Source organism: Ambystoma mexicanum, chromosome 1p (genome assembly GCF_040938575.1).
Source record: "Ambystoma mexicanum isolate Mex_15411 chromosome 1p, UKY_AmexF1_1, whole genome shotgun sequence".
Classification (NCBI taxonomy): domain Eukaryota; kingdom Metazoa; phylum Chordata; class Amphibia; order Caudata; family Ambystomatidae; genus Ambystoma; species Ambystoma mexicanum.
The window spans coordinates 1,207,525,108-1,207,548,392 of NC_090921.1; the positions used below are offsets into that span (position 1 = coordinate 1,207,525,108).

The 23,285-nt window shown below is 42.5% G+C and overlaps 1 protein-coding gene across 1 annotated transcript in view; it reads right to left on the minus strand.

The window, feature by feature from the left end:
• LOC138451817 (putative methyltransferase DDB_G0268948) overlaps positions 1–23,285 on the minus strand; it is a 1,096,236-nt gene that overhangs the window by 360,466 nt on the left and 712,485 nt on the right. The window contains exon 3 of the mRNA XM_069604932.1: positions 6,075–6,232. Coding sequence (XP_069461033.1) covers positions 6,075–6,232 — 158 coding nt within the window. The remainder of the gene's footprint in view (positions 1–6,074; positions 6,233–23,285) is intronic.

Consider the following 23,285-nt stretch of genomic DNA (forward strand, 5'->3'; position numbering starts at 1 on the left):
CAAGTGTAAGCATCTACCTCCAGTCACATATTTGCTTTTGGTTGTCAGTGACCCCTTAGGCCATCTTTGCTAAGGGCAGACCACTCTAAGATGCTCTGTATCATTTGACCAGTCCCCTCTCTATTCAAGTGTAAGCATCTACCTCCACTCACATATTTTCTTTTGGTTGTCAGTGACCCCTCAGGCCATCTTTGCTAAGGGCAGACCACTCTAAGATGCTCTGTATCATTTGACCAGTCCCCTCTCTATTCAAGTGTAAGCATCTACCGCCACTCACATGTTTTGTTTTGGTTGTCAGTGACCCCTTCAGGCCATCTTTGCTGAGGGCAGGAATGCATAGACACTGGAGTTTGTTGCGGTACCCCACTTTTTTCATGTATCGACAATTCATCTTGGGGGCTTCTTTACATTCCACACATTTGTGGAGCTTAGCAAATTTAGCCTTGAGTGTGCAGTCTCGGCACCCTTTTTGGGCGCAGTGTCTGGGGAACTCTCATCTCTAAATCAAGCTTTTGCTGCAATAGGCTTTTAATTATGAAAACGCACTTTATAGGACGGTACCTGCCTCTGCACGACTGTTGTGCTGTGTTTCGTGATTAAGCATGTAACCAGTCTATAGTCAGTCTGCTTTGGCTACTAGAGTTTGTCATTGTATAATATAAGTTAGCCATTATAGTTGTCAAAGCTCGGCAGGGAAACAACCATCTTATCTGCTTTCTCGTGTTGTGTCCCCCAGATAATTATACAGATGTTAAGCTATTCATGTCACATGTGCCTCGCGGTGCCAAGGTGTTTTCCTCCAACTCTGGAAGGTCATGACTTCTCGTTCTTGTGTTCATGTCCAGCAGTGGTCCCTCCTATTAGATGTATGCTCAATATGTCCCTGTCTCAGGGTCATTGGAAGACTCATTGTTTGGCGTGGCATTTACATTTTGATATGAATATATTCATACGCTTTATGATTTGATCTGTGTTTTCATAATGCACATGTGGAGTAGTTAAGCAAACCTAATTACCCCAATGTGCCGAAAGAGCATATACAATCCACACACCAAACTCGGAACCAGAATGTACATATGTAAGCACTGAATCATATTGAAATAAAGGTTTAAACTGATTTCCTGAAAGTAGGCAAATTATGTCAAGACATTGGGCCTCATTACACGGTAGGCGGTAAGGGTTTACCGGTACCGGTAAGGGCACCGGTACCGGTAAACCCTTACCGCCTTACTACGAGTTCCCCTTACGGTTTTACCAGCCGTTAAAGTAGGGTGCCGCAAAGGGACCTCGGTGCTAATTACGGTAGCACAATTTGCGGTACCGTAATTACCACCTTCCCCATTCCCATTATGCCCTATGGGGGCAAAAATGGGAATGGGGAAGGGCCTTGGTGAATGGGGAATTACCGGCCCCGCTCACCTTGGAGTAGGCCGGTAATTTCGCCATCCACCAAGGCGGACACGTTAAAATAACGGCGGCAACCATGGCGCTAATAGCGCCATGGTTACCGCACAACATGTAATGAGGCCCATTCAATGTTCTTACCATGCATTGCACAGTGAAGTAACTCATCACTCTGGCCTGCTTTCGACAGAAAATAAGTTGGTCCACAGCAGCCTGTTTTCCCAGCACTTCGGGGACTGCCCTACTGCCCTACAGGCCAGTCCGAACCTGAGTGTGTTTGTGTAGGAAGGAGAGAGAGAGAGAGAGAGAGAGAGAGAGAGAGAGAGAGAGAGAGAGAGAGAGAGAGAGAGAGAGAGAGAGAGAGAGAGAGAGAGAGAGAGAGAGAGAGAGAGAGAGAGAGAGAGAGAGAGAGAGAGAGAGAGAGAGAGAGAGAGAGAGAGAGAGAGAGAGAGAGAGAGAGAGAGAGAGAGAGAGAGAGAGAGAGAGAGAGAGAGAGAAGAGTGCAAGAGCGAACGCACCCAAGATCGAATCATCATGCCCCATCTTTTACCAACCTCCAACCTGGGCAGAGTATACAGTCAGTCTGGGAATCTGTCACTGAATGTCGAACCGAACATCATAGTGATGCCAAAGCTGTAGCTTTCATGGCCTCGTTCTCTTCTATCACTGACAAGTGTGACTGGCAGTCCCCCAACACTACAACCCCTTGAAAGTAAAAGAAACCACCGAGACTCCACTTTTGCGCTCCAAATTTAGATTGCATTCAAAAAAAGTTTTCAGAATTGCTTCATTCCTTTTTATACGTTTTTCTTTTTTTAATTTACAAATGTTAGAACATTAAAGAATAATTTTCATTCACATTTCTTTACTTTCAAGATAGAAAAGAATAACCTTTGTTTCCATTCCCTTCTGTTGCTAGCTGTTTGAGCTAGCATCCTCTGAGCTATCACCCTCTACACGTGTTTCCCCATGCTAAGTTTGGCATGGTTCTTCAGGAGGGATTCGTTTTTATGTATACAATTGCTGTTTTTGTTGCCAATTGTGCGGTTTAAGCTGGGTGTTGAGATGCTTCTGGAATTCTCAAATGCGGCTCGATTTTGAAGAGATGCATCGGATCCGATTGAAAGGCACTGCTCTGTATATACATAGTGTGCTTTCTATATAGAATAGACCTCACAAGTGAAGTTGGGGCACAGCCAGTCACACCTCAGGTATTTCCAATCTGTGACTGGTTCTATTACTGTCCAAAGAGCCTTCCCAGGTAATCATCCTGTCAGGAAACATGTATGCAAAAGCACCTACTCTAGGGATTTATGTTTAGCCTTTGGATTCGCTGGGCACGTTCTGGACTGTTAGCTCAATGAGATAATGCACCTGCTGCAGCAAAATTTGGTTAATCTACATTCTACAGTTTAGAAATGCAGCAGACCCAAATTAGCCTTACTCCTCCCATAGTTTTAAGCTGTGCTACTTTACATGTTTACGGAAATGTGGTTTGACATAGTGTATTGGTTTTATATCGTTTTCAAAATCACCTTACACACTTCAGAGAACCATAGGACAATTCCTAGAAGAACATCTATACACTTACTGTAGCAGTGCGAGATTTTGCAGTACATCTACTGTGTTTTTAATCTGACCGTTTTCACCCTTCTTGTAGTGCCAAGCTTTTCAATACACCACTAAACGGCACAGCATCTGCGCTTGTTTAATGCCCCAGCAGAGAGGGCCAAGGCTGAATTAGCATACGCTCTAAGAGTCTAGTTTTGTCCGGGGCAGGTATAATGCATGGTGGCGGATAGTGTGGAAAGTTATATTACTTTTTGGACGATTTTAGCCCAATAGTGATCTCAATCAAACACCCATTTATCCTTGCCGTTTCAGTAAGTTAGGGACTGTTACTGCTTCATTAACTTGCACAGGCACGGTACTGCTATGAGATATAACTCACATGGTTAGTACATCGACTGAAGATATCTTTGTTACAGGTCCTGGTTCCTGGTTCCAGTCGTGGTGATGCAGCTTGGTGGGCTAATGCGTCTGCTGTCGAAATGTGTCTAGCGTGGAAGTTATACATCACATCCCAGTTGAGGAAACGTTGCCTCCCACTTCTTGACAGGGCTGCGATACTTTTCGGTGGTGAAATAAACAGTCTTCAGGGTAAAGCTGAGACACTTTTTATTGGGAATGTAAATGATGTTGTTGCTCTTATTTGGCTCACATTGCAGAGTTATGAGCACTATAAAGGGGGCTAAGTAAGTGGTGAGAAAAACGTCAATTCATGTAGAGGATCAATATCATTACTTATCAGCAGAACAGCTTTACTGCCAACAGGATAGTATGGAACTTTCCAAAAGGGCTGCTAGATTTTTTAATATGACAGCAAACCCTTGTTTCAAATGAGCTACTATATATTCAATGGGACTGAAATGCACTTGCCGGCAAAATTGGTAAGCACATGAGATTGCTGTGTGAATGTGTGCATGAGTGAATGAAAATGCAGTGTTAATGTTCAGTAGGGTTTGGCATGTGAATGAGAGAGATGGATGGATGCGTTGCTGCATTTGTGAATGGGTATGAGTGTGTGTGTGTGCGCCTGCAGGCCAGGGAGTTAGGCACAGGTGGGTGGCATTGGAGCAACCAGTATGAATGATTTCGTACACCACTGCATATTTTACTGACATCATGGGCTAACTTGATGAGTATTCTTACATGGGGTGGTCAAGGAGGCCCATATTAGTGCATTCAGCATTGACATTTTCTTATAGTGGCATGACATGTTTTACTGGCATTGTATGCAAAGCCAACTTAATGAATGTACTGATGTGGAACACTGGTCTCGATTAGTGCAGCCAGTATGGGCATTTTCCTACAGTGGCATATTATGCTTTACTGCCATTATGAGCAAAGTCATCTTAAAAAAGTGTTTGCATGTAGGAGCTGTGGAGGATACATTGGGGCAGCCAGAAAGGGTGTTTTTGTACAGTGGCATAGTATGTTTTACTGGCATTTTGGGCAATGCCAAGATGATGTGTGTTCTTATGCACATTGGTGCAGCAAACATAGACATGTTTTCTTACGGTGGCATGCCTTTTTCACTGGCAATATGAGCAAGGTAACTGGAGAATGTTCTTACATGGCAATACTGGCATCCATTGGTGGAACCAACATGCACATGTTTTCTTATAATATTGTTACTGGAATTATGGGCAAACATGAGTATGTTGTATGTGGGAATATTGCCATACATAAGTGTACCAGCATGGTCATGTATGAAAAGAGTCAGCATGAAAACTGATGAAACATGTTCTGTAAAATGCACTTTTACTCAATTATTTAAAAACATTTGTTGGGGGAGATCCGCCTCCTAAACCCATCTTGGCCAGTCCAGGCTCCATTGCTACTATCAGTCAGCGGATGTTTGCCCCCCTCCAATCAAATAATTCACTAGCCACCAGAGTTAGCTAGATTTTCTTTCCTCATCTCAAGTTGTTCTTCTGTCTGTGATGAATCAGGTCACTGGCACCAAACCACAGCTTTTAACCCTAAAGTTCTGAAGAATTGCTTTGAATTGATTAAAACTGTAGTGAAAGCCACATTATTCAAGGTGATTATGAATGTAAATATGCGAAGCAAATAGATGTCACCGAGTAAAGCAATGTCCTTTGGTAACAAGAACACCACAAAGACTCTAATTTCATTTTCCTTCTAGAGCAACTGATGCCTTGCTCCATTTACCCGCCCTTGGGCGCCCTCTGTTATCAATAGTCCTGCTTCCCAATTCAGTGTGTCAGTAGCTCCACTGACGTGAAATTTAAATCCTCATCTGGCTGAAATAATTAGTAGAAAAAGATCATCCTAATCAGAGCAGTGGCGTGGATTGTGGCAGAAAATCCTTGATTGCAGGATAGATTCGATTGTTTGGTAAGGAAAAACCAGAGGAAACGCTCAAGATATTAGTATTTTTCTCACCTTACCAGTTTTGGACTTTGCCTTCAGCCATAAATGATTTCTGTAAACGTCAACGAGCGGGAAATATGGGCGATATTAAACCCTTCTTAGAAGGTTTGGGATACTCAATGAACTCGCTCGTTTGTTGGTATATTGGGCCACTTTTATACAAAATGTCCAGAAGAACTTTTGGATCCCATTTCACACCTTCCTTCAGTTTTCCAAGAGGAAGGGCAGAGGAGTGCACAGCAGAGGGAAAATCAAATGTGAGCAGAAGAATAAAAGATAAAGCGCAAAGTACCGCAAGGTTAGTATTTTTGTGAATTCTTGCAAAGAGCATCAGAAGAACTGCTTACACATATCTGTAGTTAGTTCTGATATTCTCCTTAAACCTGGATAGTAGACAGACACAAAACATTCAAATAAGACTGCTAATTTCTTTCAGGTAAGTCTGACGTCATTTCAGCCTCTTTACATATTTCCTCATATTTACTGAAGATATCTTTAGCTTCTTCTTTTCTTTAGGATCCCAGTGTTTATGCTAGTATCCATTTAAAACCCCATGTGTTAATTGACACCTTTTAAATTTGACTTTTACTTTTGCCAACATATTATTTCCTGCAGGTACAGATTATTGAGAGATTACGTTCTCTAAATCACATCCAGTTATTGTTGATAAACTTACTTGATATACTCTGCAAAGGGAAGTCATAACTTACACGTAGGATACATTGTGGAAGGTGCCGACACTCTCTGCTTCTCGGATCTGAGCCTCGCTAATGTCAATCCCAACCACCTTCTGGAAATGAGGGGCCAAGAAACGAGTGCTTTCTCCAGTGCCGCAGCCAAGATCCACTGCCAGGCCAAATGGATTCCCCTTGAGAAGAAAGATAACAGGAGGAGGGGTGAGCAAGATTGCCATACTCTGCAATAGGGCAAAAATAGCAAAAGAACAGTTACAGAATAAAGGACATAGTAAATTAAACATCTAGGTCTTCAATGCCCTTAAAGGAATGGTTCTGTCAAAAATGTTTATTGCCCTTGTGTTTTTAAGCCTAAATCGCTCGATTTTAGAAACATTTCCTATGGACCTTAGCAAAGTTTATGTCCATTAAAAGCATGCGAAAACATGCACCAGGGCAGTGCCATTTTGTGATAATCCTATCACTTGCCCCATTGCCCTGGCTGACCTGCTTTTGCGGCACTAAATCATATCCTCCGCCTCTGAGCCTGTCATCAGCAGACGTGTACCGCCCATTTCACAATGCCAAAGCACATCTCGTGTCAACAATCGCTGCGCTTCAGCTAATGACGTGTCGCCATGGAAATGGCAAGAGGCCTCTTTCCTCAATAAGTATAAACAGACCGTTTCACAACACACAGCAGCACATTTTCGATTCCATTCCTCTCTCTGTGTTACTTTGAGTATTCTGTGACTTTTTTCTGTGCTCTGGTCAGCTACTTTTGCCGCTTGTAGCCCGTGTGAACACCTGTACCATCGCTATAAATTATTTTAGTTTGTTTACCACACAATGGCTACAATAATGCCCTACATGTATGAGCCCAAGTATACCGAGGAGGAACTACTGGAAAGGGAAACTACTGGAAAGGGAAACACACAAAAACAATGGGGCTTCGGACGGCAGTTGGCAGGACGAATCAACGGATGAAGACACTGGACCTAGTCGCATGGACGGTGTTTCCACCTGTTGCACATGCAATCGGTGCGAGCTAATGCCAACCGAGGAGAACTGCTGCTGCTGTGAAAACTCGGGATGCGTGGCCTACATTTCGGAAGGCGAGCCACAACCGCAATGCATCACCGAGCTGCCAGACTTCAGGGCAGCCTGCCTCACATGGTCCATTTTGAGGATAATGATGGTGCTTATGCGCAACTGTTCGTCCTCGTAATCCGAGTAACGAGTAATTATAATCTGCTTGTAATGCCACTACTATTTCATGGTCGTCTCCTATATCCAAAATTACATCTACATATCATTGTAACGCATGAAAGTCGTTCAATAGTGTGCAGTGTCTAGATAGCATTTATCCGAGCAGAATGCCATTAGTTACAAGAATTGTCATTGACAATAAACGTTTAATCAACTTATCTTGGTCATTTAAAAACAGTTTGTATCATTATTTTTCACAGGTGGTACCGGCTGGTGGCCTATCGTTCCTTTACATGGTGGCTTCACGGGAGGACTGGACACCGCGTTCGAAGAGTAATACCCGCCTGTGCCGTTCGTGCCATAAGAGAAACTTTCCCGAGTGACAGCGGTCAGTACAGGGGATTTTCCCTCGCTGTGCTGCAACCTGACCTGTACAATGTGTAAAGTTTTGTATTTTTGTGCCATCAAAAAAAGAAACAAAATAAAACACCACATATATTTTAACAACGGTTGTTTCAATTTTTTAAATGAATCAAGTGTGTCTCCATTCAGCAGTCTTCCTGTGCCTTGTCTGCACGTCCACCGGCCCATCCATCCATCCACCCCACTCCCCTATCAAAGGCAAAGTATAACTATATAAAGTATAAAAAAGTGGTTAGTTTAACAAAAACAAAAGTCCATAACAACAAGTCCAGTGGGTGTGCGCTGCCATGGGGGGCGCGAACGGCCAACGTGCCAAACAGCATGTACACTTCAAAAGGTATCCCACACCAAGGGCCCATCGCTCACATGGCCTCCTCAGACTCCGTGACTCCAGGCAGGGCTCCCCCTTGAAGCAGGCCGCCCCCCTGCAATCCACATAAGTGTATCTCCATTCAGCAGTCTTCCTGTGCCTTATCTGCACGCCCCAGGCCCATCCATCCCACCCCCCTCTATCAAAGGCGGTTCGCGCCAGTGGATGCGCGCTGCCATGGGGGGCTGTCAGGGGCGCGAATGGCCAAGGTGTCAAACAGCATGTACACTTCAAAAGGTATCCCACGGCAAGGGCCCATCGCTCACATGGCCTCCTCAGACCCCATGTGTCCGGCCAGGACCCCCCCTCATGCTGGCCGGCCCCCGGCAAACCACATAATACCACGACATACACACGTCATTCATTCACAAACACACCCCTGTTTGTAATACTTTATAAACCACTTGATATGTCTCATGAGAACATCTTTGTGCTTTGCAAGTCAACTCCTGAACGTGTTACCTGAGAACCACTGAGATCTATGCTAATCTGCTCGCCATCGTTCTATCCGCGAACTTCTGTGACCGCTTCGAGCAAACTCGTCAGTGTGCTACCTGTGGCCATCTACCTGTTCTCCTGCAACATACTGCTCTGCTTGCTGAATCCAACTGTTTGTTGGTCAAGGTAAGGCCATGTATCGTAGTCATATTTTGTTGATTTTTAAATTTCTATCTATTTGCGAGTAGAGTACTCAATAGTGCTACGTTCATTGGTCTCATTGATATTAACTTGAGTTTCCATTGTTATGCTATCAATAGATCTATTTATTTTCATCTGTGTCAATTGTCATCGAATTGCACCCTTCGGGGGTCCAGTCTATAATGTAAGCATGTTTCCTTCTCGTGCAAGACAGAACATCCAAGGGACGATTCACATGTTCAGAGTTTAGTCACATCATTTATACATTTCTGCAATTTATGCAAATACTAAGCCGCACATGATGAACTGGTATAGTTCCTGCGACCAAAACAAACCTTGCATTGAACATTGTATGGTTCATTTACTTTTGTATCACATTTTTATTCATCAAGATTGTATAATAATGTCGATATTTACTTTTCAGAATTTTCAACAATGCCTGCCTGTTCGATTAGCGGTTGCCCTTTGAAGACCCATGCGAAATCTGAAGGCACTACAATGCATGTATTCCCGAAAACTGTTGATCGAATAAGAGAATGGGTCAAACATTGCGGATATCCACTGGATGAGCTGGAAAGTAGAGTCCAACAAGTCTTAGAGGACAAGAGGGGTGATCGATACTGCATCTGCTGCCGGCACCTTTCCTCGAACATGTACACAACATCTTGGGTAACAAAGAAGAATAAACGGCGAACAACACGAAAATTGCTCGCGAACACTATTCCCACTCTATTCGTCCACATTCCGCCACTGGTGAGTCAAGTGTCCGGATTTAGCTTTAGGCCTTGCGGTAGTGTGTAGGTAGCCGAATGGATTCATTGATATTTTAGGTGTTGTGTCCTTTGTAATACTTTTGACATTGATATGAGTGTATAACTTTTTGAATAATGACATTTATCAATATATTCTTTTTCGATTTCATAACCCACAAATTAAATCTATATATGGGCACAGGGAACTGTGCTATATTGCGGATTTTCAATAGCATTACTCTCAAGTATTCTGTCTCCTTACATGGCAATTTTTAATATTGGCATTTCATTATCAATCAATAATTTACCTTTACAACTGCTTGACTATCCCTTGAATCTGAAGCAAGAACATTCTACATCCGTGACGTGCTCGCAGTTATCAACCACTTCTAGCGCGTATCAGGTAATCTTACTTGGCTATTCCGCTACAGACTTGTTTTATGCATGTCAAGTAATATTTTTATTGTATCGTATAATTATTTTACCAAATGTTTGGTTAGTGCTTTCCAATTGATATACACCTTAGTTATCGTCCACTGGTGTTTGTTTTCAGTTATGATTAGTGTTATCCATAGTAATGCAAGTACTGTCTTTCAGGGAGATGCTGAAGCGTCCACCACATTGACAATATCCCTAGATGTTCTTCAGCAGCACGAGGTATGGATACTGACAGCTCCATCGAACTAGATCATCAGAGCTGGAATACTTGTCGTTTGATTGTTCTACACAATGTTTCATTCGTGGTTAGCCATTGATATGTACCTGTGCGGTCGACCCCAAGTGTGTGTTATGTTTTCAATATTGTAATCCTTACTAATGCAAGTACTATCTTTCAGGCAGTTGATGGAGCATCAACCCCTGCAGTTGATGCGGAGCCTGACATTCAAGTAATTCCAGGGGAAGTGCAAGCGGGACCTTGCGTATACGAATCGGCGCAACAGCTTTCGGAAGTGCGCACTACATTTACAACATCCCTACATATTCTTCGGCAACACGAGGTCTGGATACTGACAGCTCCATCGAGCGTCATCATATAACGTGATTCCATTTGCTATACTTTCCTCCCTATTAACGCAAGTACTGTGTTTCAGGGAGACGACGGAGCTTCCACTACAATAACAACATCCCATTTAGATGATGCAGATGTAAATAAATCGGAGAAATAAGTCGATGAAATCTGATCATATTTAGATATTCCTTGATTCTTTTAGACAATGCATCATTTGTGGTTATCTCTTTATATGTACCTGTGCCGTCGACCCCAAGTGTGTGTTATGTTTCCAATATTGAAAACCATACTAAGGCAAAGTACTGTGTTTCAGGGAGTTGCTGATGCCTCCTCTCCAATACAACCATTCATGGCAGTCCATGCAGAGCCAGAGGTATGGATACTCACAGTTCCATCGAACTAGATCATCAGAGCTCGAATACTTGTCATTTGATTGTTCTACAGAATGTTTAATTCGTGTTTAGCTATTGAGATGTACCTGTGTGTTCGTCCTCACGTGTGTTTTATGTTTTCAATAATATGATACATAGTAATGAAAGTACTATGTTTCAGGGAGTCGATGGAGCGTCATTCTGTGCTGTCTATGCGGATCCAGAAAGTATAGTCGTTGCAGCGCAAGAAGAAGGGAAGACATGCAGAAACGAATCGGAGCAACAGCGTGTTGAAGTTCGAATCAAGAAAGTTGCAAAGAAAAGAAACAAAAATAAGGTTAGTTACAAACAGTTCATCATTTTAGGAATTGTTTTGTGTTGGGGACTATATCATGTTTTTTCCTGTCAATTGTACCATACTTTATATTGTGTTTAAAATGAACATCCCTTTTCCAATCTGTCCTCTAGTTACCCGTGGGTGTACAAACTATACATGCACAGACAGTGAAGCAAATGAGAGACGTTGCTTGCCAGACCATTTACACTATGGAGGAACTATTTATTCAGACGCGGCGTGTTGAGACTCGAGATGCTCATGTCCAATGGCCAAAACATGAATTGAATGTGTCTGGAGAATCCAGTAAAGTTGTATTGGACCATTGCTACAGTTCGACTGCACCACCAAAAGAAGATGATACTGAATGTATTGAAGATAGCTCTGAAGTAGACGCAGATCAATTCACACAATCTACACCCACCAAAAACATGGCACCCTAAAAGCTGTTGACATTGTTGTGTTCTCCCATCAATGCTGAAGTAACAGATGTTGAAATGACAGAGAATGAACCATCAGCACCACCCAACGACTCATCAGAACTTGATATCAGCGATATTTCTTTCAAATATGTTGATATGTCCTCAACGGCACAGTCCGAAACAACTTTCACGCCGGATGACAGTCTAATGAAAGAGGGCAAATACATAGTATTTGACAGTTGTTTGATGGATATTATAAGTACGCTGAAATGTGGGCATTCAGTTGGAGGGGAAGTATGTGGGGAGCCATTGATTCATGTGGCTCGTCAAAAACAAGGCAGTAACGTCAAAATACATGCCGCCTGTAGATTAAATCATGCGTTCTCATGGTCTGCACAACCGATGCTGGGGAAACTGCCGGCAGGCAATCTACTTTGTGCAGCTGCCTCACTTTTTAGGGGGTCCAGTTTTAGAAAGTTAGAGTCTTTCTTTCAGTTTGTGGGACTCCATTTCATTTCTAAAATGCTTTACTACAAATACCAACATGATTATCTGTTTCTGGCCATTAGTGATGCTTGGAAAATTGTACAATTGTCTCTAGCAAGTACATTCGAAGGGAAATGATGCAGGTCAGCCGGCGATGGACAGTGCGACAGCCCTGGATTTTCTGCCAAGTACTGCACCTACCACTTTCAGGACATGGATAGTAAGAAAATTGTGAGTTCGGTGGTCGTGCAGGAGTCCCAATGTAAATCCTCAGTGGCCATGGAGAAACTAGGATTTATAAAATCATTGCAATATCTACAATCAAGGGGAATGCACATCGACCTCATAGCCACAGACAGACACGTTTCAATTGCCAAGACAATGAGAGAGCAGTTCCCACATATTAAACATCAATTTGATGTATGGCATCTTGCTAAATCAATCAATAAGACAATCTCGGCTGCAGGGAAAAAAAAGGTTTTGAAAGTATTTCACATTGCTCCCAGTCTATCAGCAACCATCTTTGGTGGAGCTCTAAAACTTGTGAAGGGTCAATGGTAATCCTACTTGAAAAATGGCGGTCACTGATGCACCACTGTACCAACGTTCACCGCTGGACAGAAAACCAATGTGAACATGGCCCTTTGTCCACAAAGGAGGCACAGAAGAAGAAGTGGTTGATTGCATCTTCACCTACACACAAAGCCATTCAGAAGATTGTTTTCGATAAAACTCTATCAAGAGATTTGAGGGGACTGACAGAATTCTGTCACACAGGAGAATTGGAGGTGTTCCACAATATGTGCCTAAAGTACAGGCGAAAGCGATTGCATTTCAACTTACAGGGCATGAAACATAGGACTCTACTAGCAGGTCTTGGCCCATAACGAGAACGTGGGCCGTGAACAGTCTAGGACTACGGGAAATGTAGGGATGCCTCGCAACACTACAACCTTTGGAAAAAGAACTAAGAAATGGGGGGTAAAACCAGTATATGAGGAAATGGAGTTTGACTTTGTTAAAGGCCTTATTGTTGGTGTACTAGAGAAGCACAGAAATGAAAATTTGAGCATTTCTGTGCAGAGCACTGATGCATTGCCACCAAACATTGCCACTGTGCCATGTCCACCCAAAGCAGAGCTCGTTGAGAAGTTCTAATCCCGGTTTAAATAAATCATTGTAATCTGATTGTCTTTTTGAAAATAATGTTATTGTATAGTGTGCATACAAAGTATATTAACCCTAAACCCTCCATTCACCATCCTGGATGGCGAACAACATGGGTGTCATCTTTGACTTCTCTCGCTATTCACCTCATATCGCTGACCTTGTGAATATGTGTATGTATATATTTTTGTTGCTGTAACTAAGTTTCGCAATCTCATGTAAATGCTGCGCACTGTTAACCAAGGGGAGGCTTGCGTATTGCAAATAATAAAACAAATAAACAATAAATATCACTTTCAACTCAACTCCTCGGGTACTTTATACTTTCCCTGACCTTCCCCCAAAAAGTCAATGTCTCCATAGTTATGGTTCTCTAGGGCTGCAAAGCTCACGGACAACGAGGACAAAATTGGGGGCCTTAGAACGCGCCAAGCGAGGCGTTGCAGATGGGAGAGAAGCCAGTTCGCATTTGCACATTGAGGCCTAGTACAAACATGGAGTCGAAAATTCAAGTTCTCACAGATGGCTTTAGACGGGATGTTGCAAAGTAAGAATGTAAGCTCATGCAGAGTGAAGGTCAGCGGCTTTGATTTTTTGCTCGCGGGCTGAAGAGGCCCGCGAATCGCACTGGCAGTATAAGGTTCTATTGTTCTTTGACCTTGAGAGACAGGGACCATGCAGAAAGGACTTCATTTGAAGGAGGGGGGCAATAACGTAAGAGACGATAAGGCTGAAAATTCTGAAACTAGACCGAGTTTCATGTTAGTTCAGTATATGAAAAATCGTTGGCTCAAACACAGTGGGATTTACAAACTGCATTACGCAGAGATACAATGGAAATGGCAAATATAATGTCAGTAACTCTTTAGACGCTTTTATACCGGAATGAATGAATGAATGAATGAATGAATGAATGAAGAGCAAGTACAACATTTGTGGGATCCTCTTTCTAGCGGGCACATGGGCATGCATGTGCCCATTCACCACGCATGAAGACAAACAGTTGTTTCTCAGTGGTTCAATGGTAAAAAAAATCATTAGTTTGTCTGTTTCCCTCGATTTATTTCATTAGTTTTCGCATTGCATTTAGAGCTGAACATACTCCATTGCACTATCCTCGCAAGCAAATAGTTTCAGCTCGGCCGTAATAAATAAAATAAATAATAGTAATAAAGATAAGCTGGTGAGACTAATTTCAATGTTTATGTTTTCTAAACAGGTACATCCTACCGTACTGCCACCTCTTCCAGACCCCGGCAGATGGATTTTTCAACCGCCAGCTGCAACTTCTTGTAAACAACTGCACTACATTGACCATCTTCTGGGACGATCGTCAAGGGGCCATATGCCCTTATGCGGTACTAGCGGCTAGAAGCAACATATCGGCCTTTACGGTGGCCTAGTGCCTAGTTGATGGAACAGCCTTGCGGTTCACCATGCATCCAAAGTGATTCTTTTAACGAAAACCAACACCCAGTGTACCATAAAGGAACAGCGCGTGACTCACAATAAACTTTTACGGATTTGCGGATCGAGAGAAAAGAAAAAAAATTCCATTCCGATTTAATATGCCAATTGCTGAATATTGTCTAAACATTTAATGTCAAATAAATATACTTTACCAAATGTACCATATTGCTGTTTGATTTTAAAGTACAATTTCATATTCCGAATTGTGGCGCGCTGTGTTGTGAGTTGATCTGTGTTGGTTTCTGGGTTCTGTGTGAAGTCGCGTGGAAGACGACTGGGCGCGTTTGCCTACGCAGCACAGTCGCGTCACGGAGAGAGGCGGGGAATATGAATGTTTTGATAATGTTAGGTTGAGGGGCGGGGGATATGATTGAGTGCCGCAAAAGCAGGTCAGCCAGGGCGATGGGGCAAGTGATAGGATTATCACAAAATGGCAGCGTCCTGGTGCCTGTTTTCGCGTGCGTTTAATGGATGAAAACTCGGGTAAGGTCCATAGGAAATTTATCTAAAATCGAGCGATTTAGGCTTAAAAACACATGGCCAACCCGTAGGGACAATAACATTTTTTGACCGAACCATTACTTTAACGATCTGGCTCTGCAATCTGTGTCATTACATCTCTTGGTAGTCGACAGGGGCAACCTGCATTCCTTGTGGCTGCATTTGCTGAGAGATTAGAGACCACAGCGTCTGCACCTGCTCCGCTAACTGCTACAAAACAGACCCTCTGTTTGCTATCCTCAGAACACTGTGCCACCCACCCACTCCTGTCGGAAACGCGGCTAAGCATTGAATAGTATCAAAGATTACTTTTAGGCACAGAGCATTCAGTAGGGTAATTTGAGACGTGTGCTAGGCTAAGGGTGGTGACCAGAATCGCCCGTGGATGAAAACAACAATAATACATCAGCGTCTGGTTCAGGCAAATGCACCAAGATTTGCAATTACTCCAAATAAGTACTTCTAAATTCTGAGCATTAGAGCAAGCTCCAGGACTACAATACATTTAGCAATCTGTTGTACCCTGTACTTCTTGTCTACCTGAATGGATGAAAGACTGCATGGCTGGGATTAATGTGTGTGTTTGTGTGACTGCAGATTCTTGGTCGGAGTGTTCTACCCCTAGGTTCCAAGGATGACAGTTGGTTTAGTTTCTTCTAACGTCTGTGGGGCTAACGATGCCCTGTATCTGTGTCATGCTAGTGTTTTCTACCTACCTATGTCTGACTGCCTCGTGACTACCTGCTGGATCCTGCACATGCATACAGTACCAGCTGCCTCCTGTCGTTAACACCCTCTTTCTTTCAATATATATAACAAAGCCACTCAGAAGGTCTGTACCCCATGAATAACTGTAAATCATTATATTTACTGAATTAGGGCCTCATCATGACTTGGGCGTTACCGCTGGCGGTATTACCACCAGCGGTATTAGCCCTACCGCCGAACTCCCCAGCGCTAATAGTGCAGGATCACGAGTTCAGCGGTAATGTTAATCCCCATTCCCCATTGAGCCCATTCGGGACTGCCCCATTCCCCATTGGGCTCAAATATGTAATGCAGAGTGGATTTTACATTTCCCCTGGACCACATTCAATTGCCATGGACTTCACCCTGTATCATGACATTTAGGGCCTCATTACGAGTTTGGAGGCATCCATGTTGCTATTAGCACCATGGCTGCTTCCAAACCCGGCTCCATTACCGGTTTCCTTCAATGAGGAATAACCAGGTCATAACAACATTGGAGGACCCAGTAATTCCTCCTTGAAGGAACCATTCCCCATTCCCATTGAGCCCCCGTAGGGCTCAATGGGAATGGGGAGGGAGGTAATAACGGGCACATTACGAATGGCCCGTTATTACCTCCCTCTTCCCCTCGCAGGACCCGGAAAAGATGTCTGGTTTTACCAGACGTCTGGTCCCGCAAAGGGAACCTCGTAATCAGCCCTCACGTAATGAAGGGTGCCGGTCCCGTACCGGCATCCTTCATTACTTGAGCGCCAGGGTCGTAATGAGGCCCTTAGTTTGCAAAGATCCAAGGAAAACATGCAATGAAAGCACTTCACCCCATTATGCTGCTTTTTCATAGATAGCTTGTTCAAAGGTGCAAACATATTTTCCCCAATTGTCCACTTTCTGCAACAGGCAGGTCGAATTTAAGTCACCCAAGGTAACCACATGACCAGTTCCAATTTTCCTTGACCAACATTCAACACATTTGATGACTTCATTAGAATCTGATCTAAAGTTTTGACTCCTCAGTGCCAATATATATTAATTAACAAGATAGTAAGATCCAACCCTTTTTCTTTTATGACGAATTCAATTGCCATGAAACCTTTCACCGATAATAGCATCTCAATGTTGGTAATTCCACCTCACAGTTTGAACAGGGATAATAACCCTCCCATAGGTTGCCCAAATGGCCCATTCTGGGCATTCTAAAAACATACACAATACCCTGCAGACTGGGAGATGACGTAAGCCAATGTTCCCGAATACATATGAAGTCATGTTGTCGGATCGCATTAACAAGGTCAATATTATTAAAAAGTGCACTGTGGCCTCTTGAGTTCATGATAGAATCCGTAAGGGAGTGCTGTCGACTAATGCCCCTTGGAGTGTTTTCATTGATTCTTGGTTAAAAGTAAAGCTTCCGACAGCCAAAACCAATCACACTGTGTCACACTTTTAATTGGACAGGCCAAAACCAATCACACTGTGTCACACTTTTAATTGGAACAGGCGCTAAGAAGTTAACTATGCGATTCGCCTGCTCCCTATTTGACACATATATCTGAAGGCCCTTGCTATCAGTACCAATTTCGCCTTCGCATAAGGCTTTATCTAGCTCTTTTGGCGCCACATCCAAATCTGTAACCCAAAAAACAAGGCCCTTATCAATGGCAACTCACGTCTAATGACTTCTTCAACCAAGGAGGAACCCACATGACTAACAACTGCTCTTGTACACAGCAGATTACAAAACTCAACCTGGTCAATATCTTTTGAACTTATTACAGTTAGGTTAGGCAATTCTGAGAACAAAGCCAGAATTGCTGTTCTATTAAAGGCTACGTTTACATAATTTTAAAGCAGCTCCCTATCCAAATTCTTTGTGGAAGGGTTCCATGGAGGGGCTGAGAGTCCGCCAGTTTTAAACTACTTCTCTCTCCCACAGAGCGAGTAGACCATAGCAAGCGGCCCGTCACCTCGATGGTGTCATTACTGCATGACCCTCATAAGACACTGTACACTCTAGTATTACTCTCTGAAACAGGACATTTCGCTTCCGTGTATGAAGCCTTACTTACAAAACTAACATTTTGTTCACACAAAAATCCATCAAAACATTCCTTGGCTGTACAATATATATTACCCTTGACACTTTCCACCTAATATTTTTATGGAATCAAATTCGAATTTCACATTTCATCTTTTATATCTATTTGTTGTTGAACCTTGTTGTTAAGTACATTTTGTGTTCTAGTAGAGTATATATTTTAAAAAGAAAAGCAAAACTAAAATGTATGTTCTCTTAATTTGACTAAATAAATTCTATTTTTTCATTGATGGTTCAGACATAAGGGATGAGCTTCCTAGTTATACTGGTCTATACACTGGATTTATTGACATACTGGCAAATTAAGATGTATTTAATCTTTTACAAACCCCAATTTATTTTCCAATTAATATTTTTCTGTAAGTAAAAATTATTCAATAAAACATCTTCACAAATTATCTATTATATGAATTGCTTGTTTTCCATTCATTACGATTTGTGTTATTTTTTCAAATTAATTACGGTACTAACATGTCATGTATACTCCATCATGTCACTTGGTACACCGTTGCATAAATATTATATTTTCTGTCATACACCATTGTATAAAAGGACAGGTAACATGATAAAGACTAACCACAACTATTGTATTTGAGATCCTATTGCTTATGGTCCAATGATTTGTTTACAATTTGTAATGATCACCTTCCTGAGAGTATGTGGCAAGGGCCCACATTTCAGAACAAATTGTGTTTGTGTAATAAGGTCCACCACAGACCAGTATTGTGCTTCTCAAAATACACGTTTTGAAATTCAAAGATCCATAAGACATCACCATCAGAAATATATATTTTATTTATTTGCATTTGTTAAGCGCACTTGTAGCCCGTGGGCATCAAGGCGCTGTTACAGGAATATGTAAGAACTTTTGATTAAGGTTACGGATGTCTCTTAGTTACAGAAGGCATAGACAGTGTGCGATACAGAGAAAAACAAGGTTACAGGCAGAAGCATATAAACAGTGGTTAGGTATACAGCCTGCATGAAGAGAATAAGTCACTAGATAAAGAGTTTGGTTTTGATGGCTTTCCGGAAGGCTTGATGAGAGTCTATCATTCTTAGGTGAAAGGGAAGTGCATTCCAGTGGGTTGCTGGCAGGGTGGGAAGCTAGATCCTCCAGCGCGGGCTTTTCAGGTTTTGGGCGTGACGATCATGATGTAATAGCACTTCCTGTGTGGTCTGGTGGCGGTGTGCTTTGTGATTCGCTGAGCAAGGTATGGAGGAGCAAGCTCATGGAGGCACTTATGCGTGATGGCCAAGGTTTTGAACACAATCCTCTCTTTGACAGGGCGCCAGTGGACCTGCCTTCTAACTTCTGATATGTGATCTTTCCTGGAGGTTCCTGTGGCTGCCCTAAGGGCATTATTTTGGACAAGCTGGAGCTTGGTTAAGTTTTTGCACGATGTCCCTAGGAGTAGGGCATTGCAGTAATCAAGCCTTGAATCAATTATTGCCCTGGCAATTGTGAGGCAGTTCTGGCGTGAGAGGTAGGGTCTGGCTGTGTTAATGACTTTGGAGTAATAGGCAAATGAGGACACAATGGTGTTAACCTGCCTGTCCATGGTAAGGTTGGAGTCCAAGTAGATTCCTCCGAGTGTCTTCACATTATTGGAGACCTTGATGGGGATGTTATCAATAGTGAAGGATAGGTACTGTTCACCAAGGTTACTGAGTGTAGTGGGTGACCCTATGAGCAGAAGTTCCGTTTTTTCACTATTGAGGCAGAGCCACTTGTCTGCCATCCACGATTGGATAGTGGAGTAAATGGTAGTGAGTGTTTTGGCATCAGCCTCGTAGTCTCCAGTGAGTGCAATGAGCACCTGCGTGTCATCCGCATAATTGGTGTACGAGATGAGCAGGGAGTCAAGAATGCTGAACAAAGGCCTCGTGAAGAGGTTGTAGAGTCTGGGCGCAATGCAGGAGCCTTGCTGCACCCCACATTTAATGTGGCTAGGGGTGGCAGAGGTGAGTCGGAGAAGACTCTCGTGGCCCTTTCTTGGAGAAATGAGGTAATCCAATTTTCAAGCTTTGGGGGAGAAGTTGGCCGCAGTTACCAGATGGTGGCGCAGTGTGTTGTGATCCACTAGGTCAAAGGCAGCGGATAAGTCAAGGAGCAAAAGGAGCGCAGGTTTACCTGTGTCTCTTAGATCGTCCATTTGATTCTTAAGGTCCAGGAGAGCCGTTTCTGTGCCATGTCGTGGGCGGAATCCAGATTGCCGCAGGCCGAGAAGCTGGTTGTCTTCCAAGAATTTTTGGACTTGCATGTAGGCTGCTTTGTCAAGGATTTTAAGTAGGAAGGGGACAGTGGTAATGGGCCGATATATAGTTGAAGGCACCTAAACCAAACAGTGTAAAAGCCCGGTAGGAAATGCTGATATTCAGATAATATATGATTTGACTGTTATGCTCTAGATGCATGCACCACATGTACATAGAAGCAATTACATGACCTCTCTAATGCAATGGAAGTCCTACTGTATACCACCTTTTCCCACTATATTTTGTGTTTCTCCATGTGGGTCTGTAAGACAAAAATGAGGGAGATGCTGGAGATGTTAATCAGAAAGCTGTTTTGTGGATGAGTGCAGGAAACTCAGTGTCATGTTGCTTACTTCTCCTAAACTTGGTGTGGTGTGGCTTTGCAACATTTTCTAAAGATTGTTCATAGTGAGCAGCCAGTCATCAGACAGACTACAATGGTTTGTGTCGTCAAAATATACACATTGTTGGGAGGCAGACGGTCATGTCATCCATAGCTACTGCCCCTCCCCCAGCTCAATATCATATAGGTGATAAATGTTAGTCACTACGGCAACCATGCCGCCCATGTTCCAGACAGGTACAACAGGAGATGGACACGATGTAAGCTAAAGATGGCAAGAATAAACAAACGGACAGAGAAACAACATATGTGCATGCATTAGACATGAAGCAAATGTGCACTCAACATGAAGAATGTGAACACTACTAGCATGCACCAAGACTGTAAATTTGTAAATATGTAAATCGGTCTGCACATTACCTCTAACTGCGTGATAATGTCCCAAATGTATTGCTCTCATCCACCTTGACCATGCTATACCATATATGTAACTATCTGTAATTGAAACTGATTGACAACTTCCTCAATCTCTGTTACTGGTCCCCTAAGACCATATTTTATCATATTGTACTGTTGTATTAATCTTGTTGTATTCTTCGCAAGCGCCTGGATGCCCCAGGGCCAGGCGGCGCTATACAAATAATAAACTAAACTAAACTAAACTAGGTAATATATGCATTTATATATGAAGAATATTAAAATGTCATCTATAAAGACATAAAGAATACCAACATAAGCAATGCATAAGCCAAATGCAATAGGAACGATACGCGAATTTGGCTCACTAACATAGAAACGCAACAGTAATGGGCAGCCATCTTTTCCAAAATAGAAGCCGCAGCACACTCCTAAGTAAATGAGTGGCCTCAAGGATTCATGAAGACTCATAAGGCTGAAATAAAAAAAAAATACAGTTTCGTGCACAGCTTAGATGGTAGCTAGCAACACAAGCCAAGGGTACTGAGAACTTAGGCAGGGTGCGAACGTTGCAGTGAAAGAATGATATAACGATTCCCAGGACACAAGCCATATGTTATTGAAGTAATTAAAAGAACAATTAGCCTTTATAAACCAGGTGGAGGACAATAATAAGCCAAAGAGTCTATGAAGAATAACTCAAGTGTGTCCCCAGTGGTAAAAGGAACCTTACCATTTGCACCAATATTAGCTAAACTCCCAGTAATTGCAGGGCAAAATAATCATTCCAAACGTGGTCTCATCACACGTGACCCATAACTCAATAACAGAGTCTATTCATTAGCAAAAAACACAGATGGGACACCTGCCTCACTCCTCATGCATATTCCCAGAAACTAGACGCAGCAAACAGTTGAATACAAAGAGATTACTCTGGCTCATGGCCTAGGAATAAGGGATAGTATTTTCTTTAATTAAATAGAACACAGTCCATGGAACTCTCTCCCCTTAAGCCTGTCTGGCTCATGTCTTGGCAACCTGTCAATTGTCCAAGGTTGATCAATAGAAAGCCAACTAATCAAAACACCCAATGTTAGGCCACCCAGTATGTGCTGTGCCAAACAATAATCTATTGTAGAAATGTTTTCTTTGATCATGTTTTGAACCTATGGTTTTCCCATGGAAAAAAATATATATTGTTTTGGGCCAAAATATCTCAAATTGGCCACTTTGATTTTTACAAGTTTTTGCAGGTTCCTAGATTTCACCTGAAATTGGTGCACTGAAAAATTATTTGAAAATCGACTTTCATATGAACTGTACATAGAGTATGAGTTTTATAGTTCATACATTAAAATGAACAGTTCATATATTACACAATTAACATATCCTAAAAACTCCCATCAATGACAAATCACAGTTGATATTGATGTGAGTTTTAAGGTGCTTGAATAAATGCACATTTTTCACAGGAACTGTACACAGGAGTATGAGTTCAGAGTGTGTACATTACATCTGGAAACTCATCAAAGTCAGGTATGATTTTACACATGCACCCACTACAGGTAACATTTGGACATACAACATGTGCTTTCCCATGCACCCATGACACATTATCCTTACAGCATATGCTCCTATGACATATGCTTCTATGACAGATGCTACTACCACACACAATGTTAAAACACACATTTACTGCACACTCCTACAACACACACTCATATGATACATGTTTCTATGACACAAGCACCTACTACATATGTGCCTACACACATATCATGTGGATATATGGCACATGCTCTGACATGCACCTAGGGCACATGCACCTAGGCAAATGCCCCTCCAACAAATGCACCTATGACACATGCACCTAGAACACATGCTCCTATGACAACTGCTACTATGACATACGCTCCTACTACACAAGCCCCTACTACACATTCCCCTATAACATACACAAATATTTACGAGACACACTTACTGCACAATTGTATGAGACACACTCTAAAGACACACACTCCTACGACACATGTTAAAACACAGGCACCTAATACACGTACCGATGCTACACATAACATGTAGATGTACAAAAAGCTCTCTCACACGCACTTAGGACACATGCAACTATAACACATTTATTCTATTTATTTATTTATTACATTTATATTTAGCACCCACACCTGGAGGTATCACAGTGCTTATACAGCGGTACAGAGTAGATGGGAAGTCA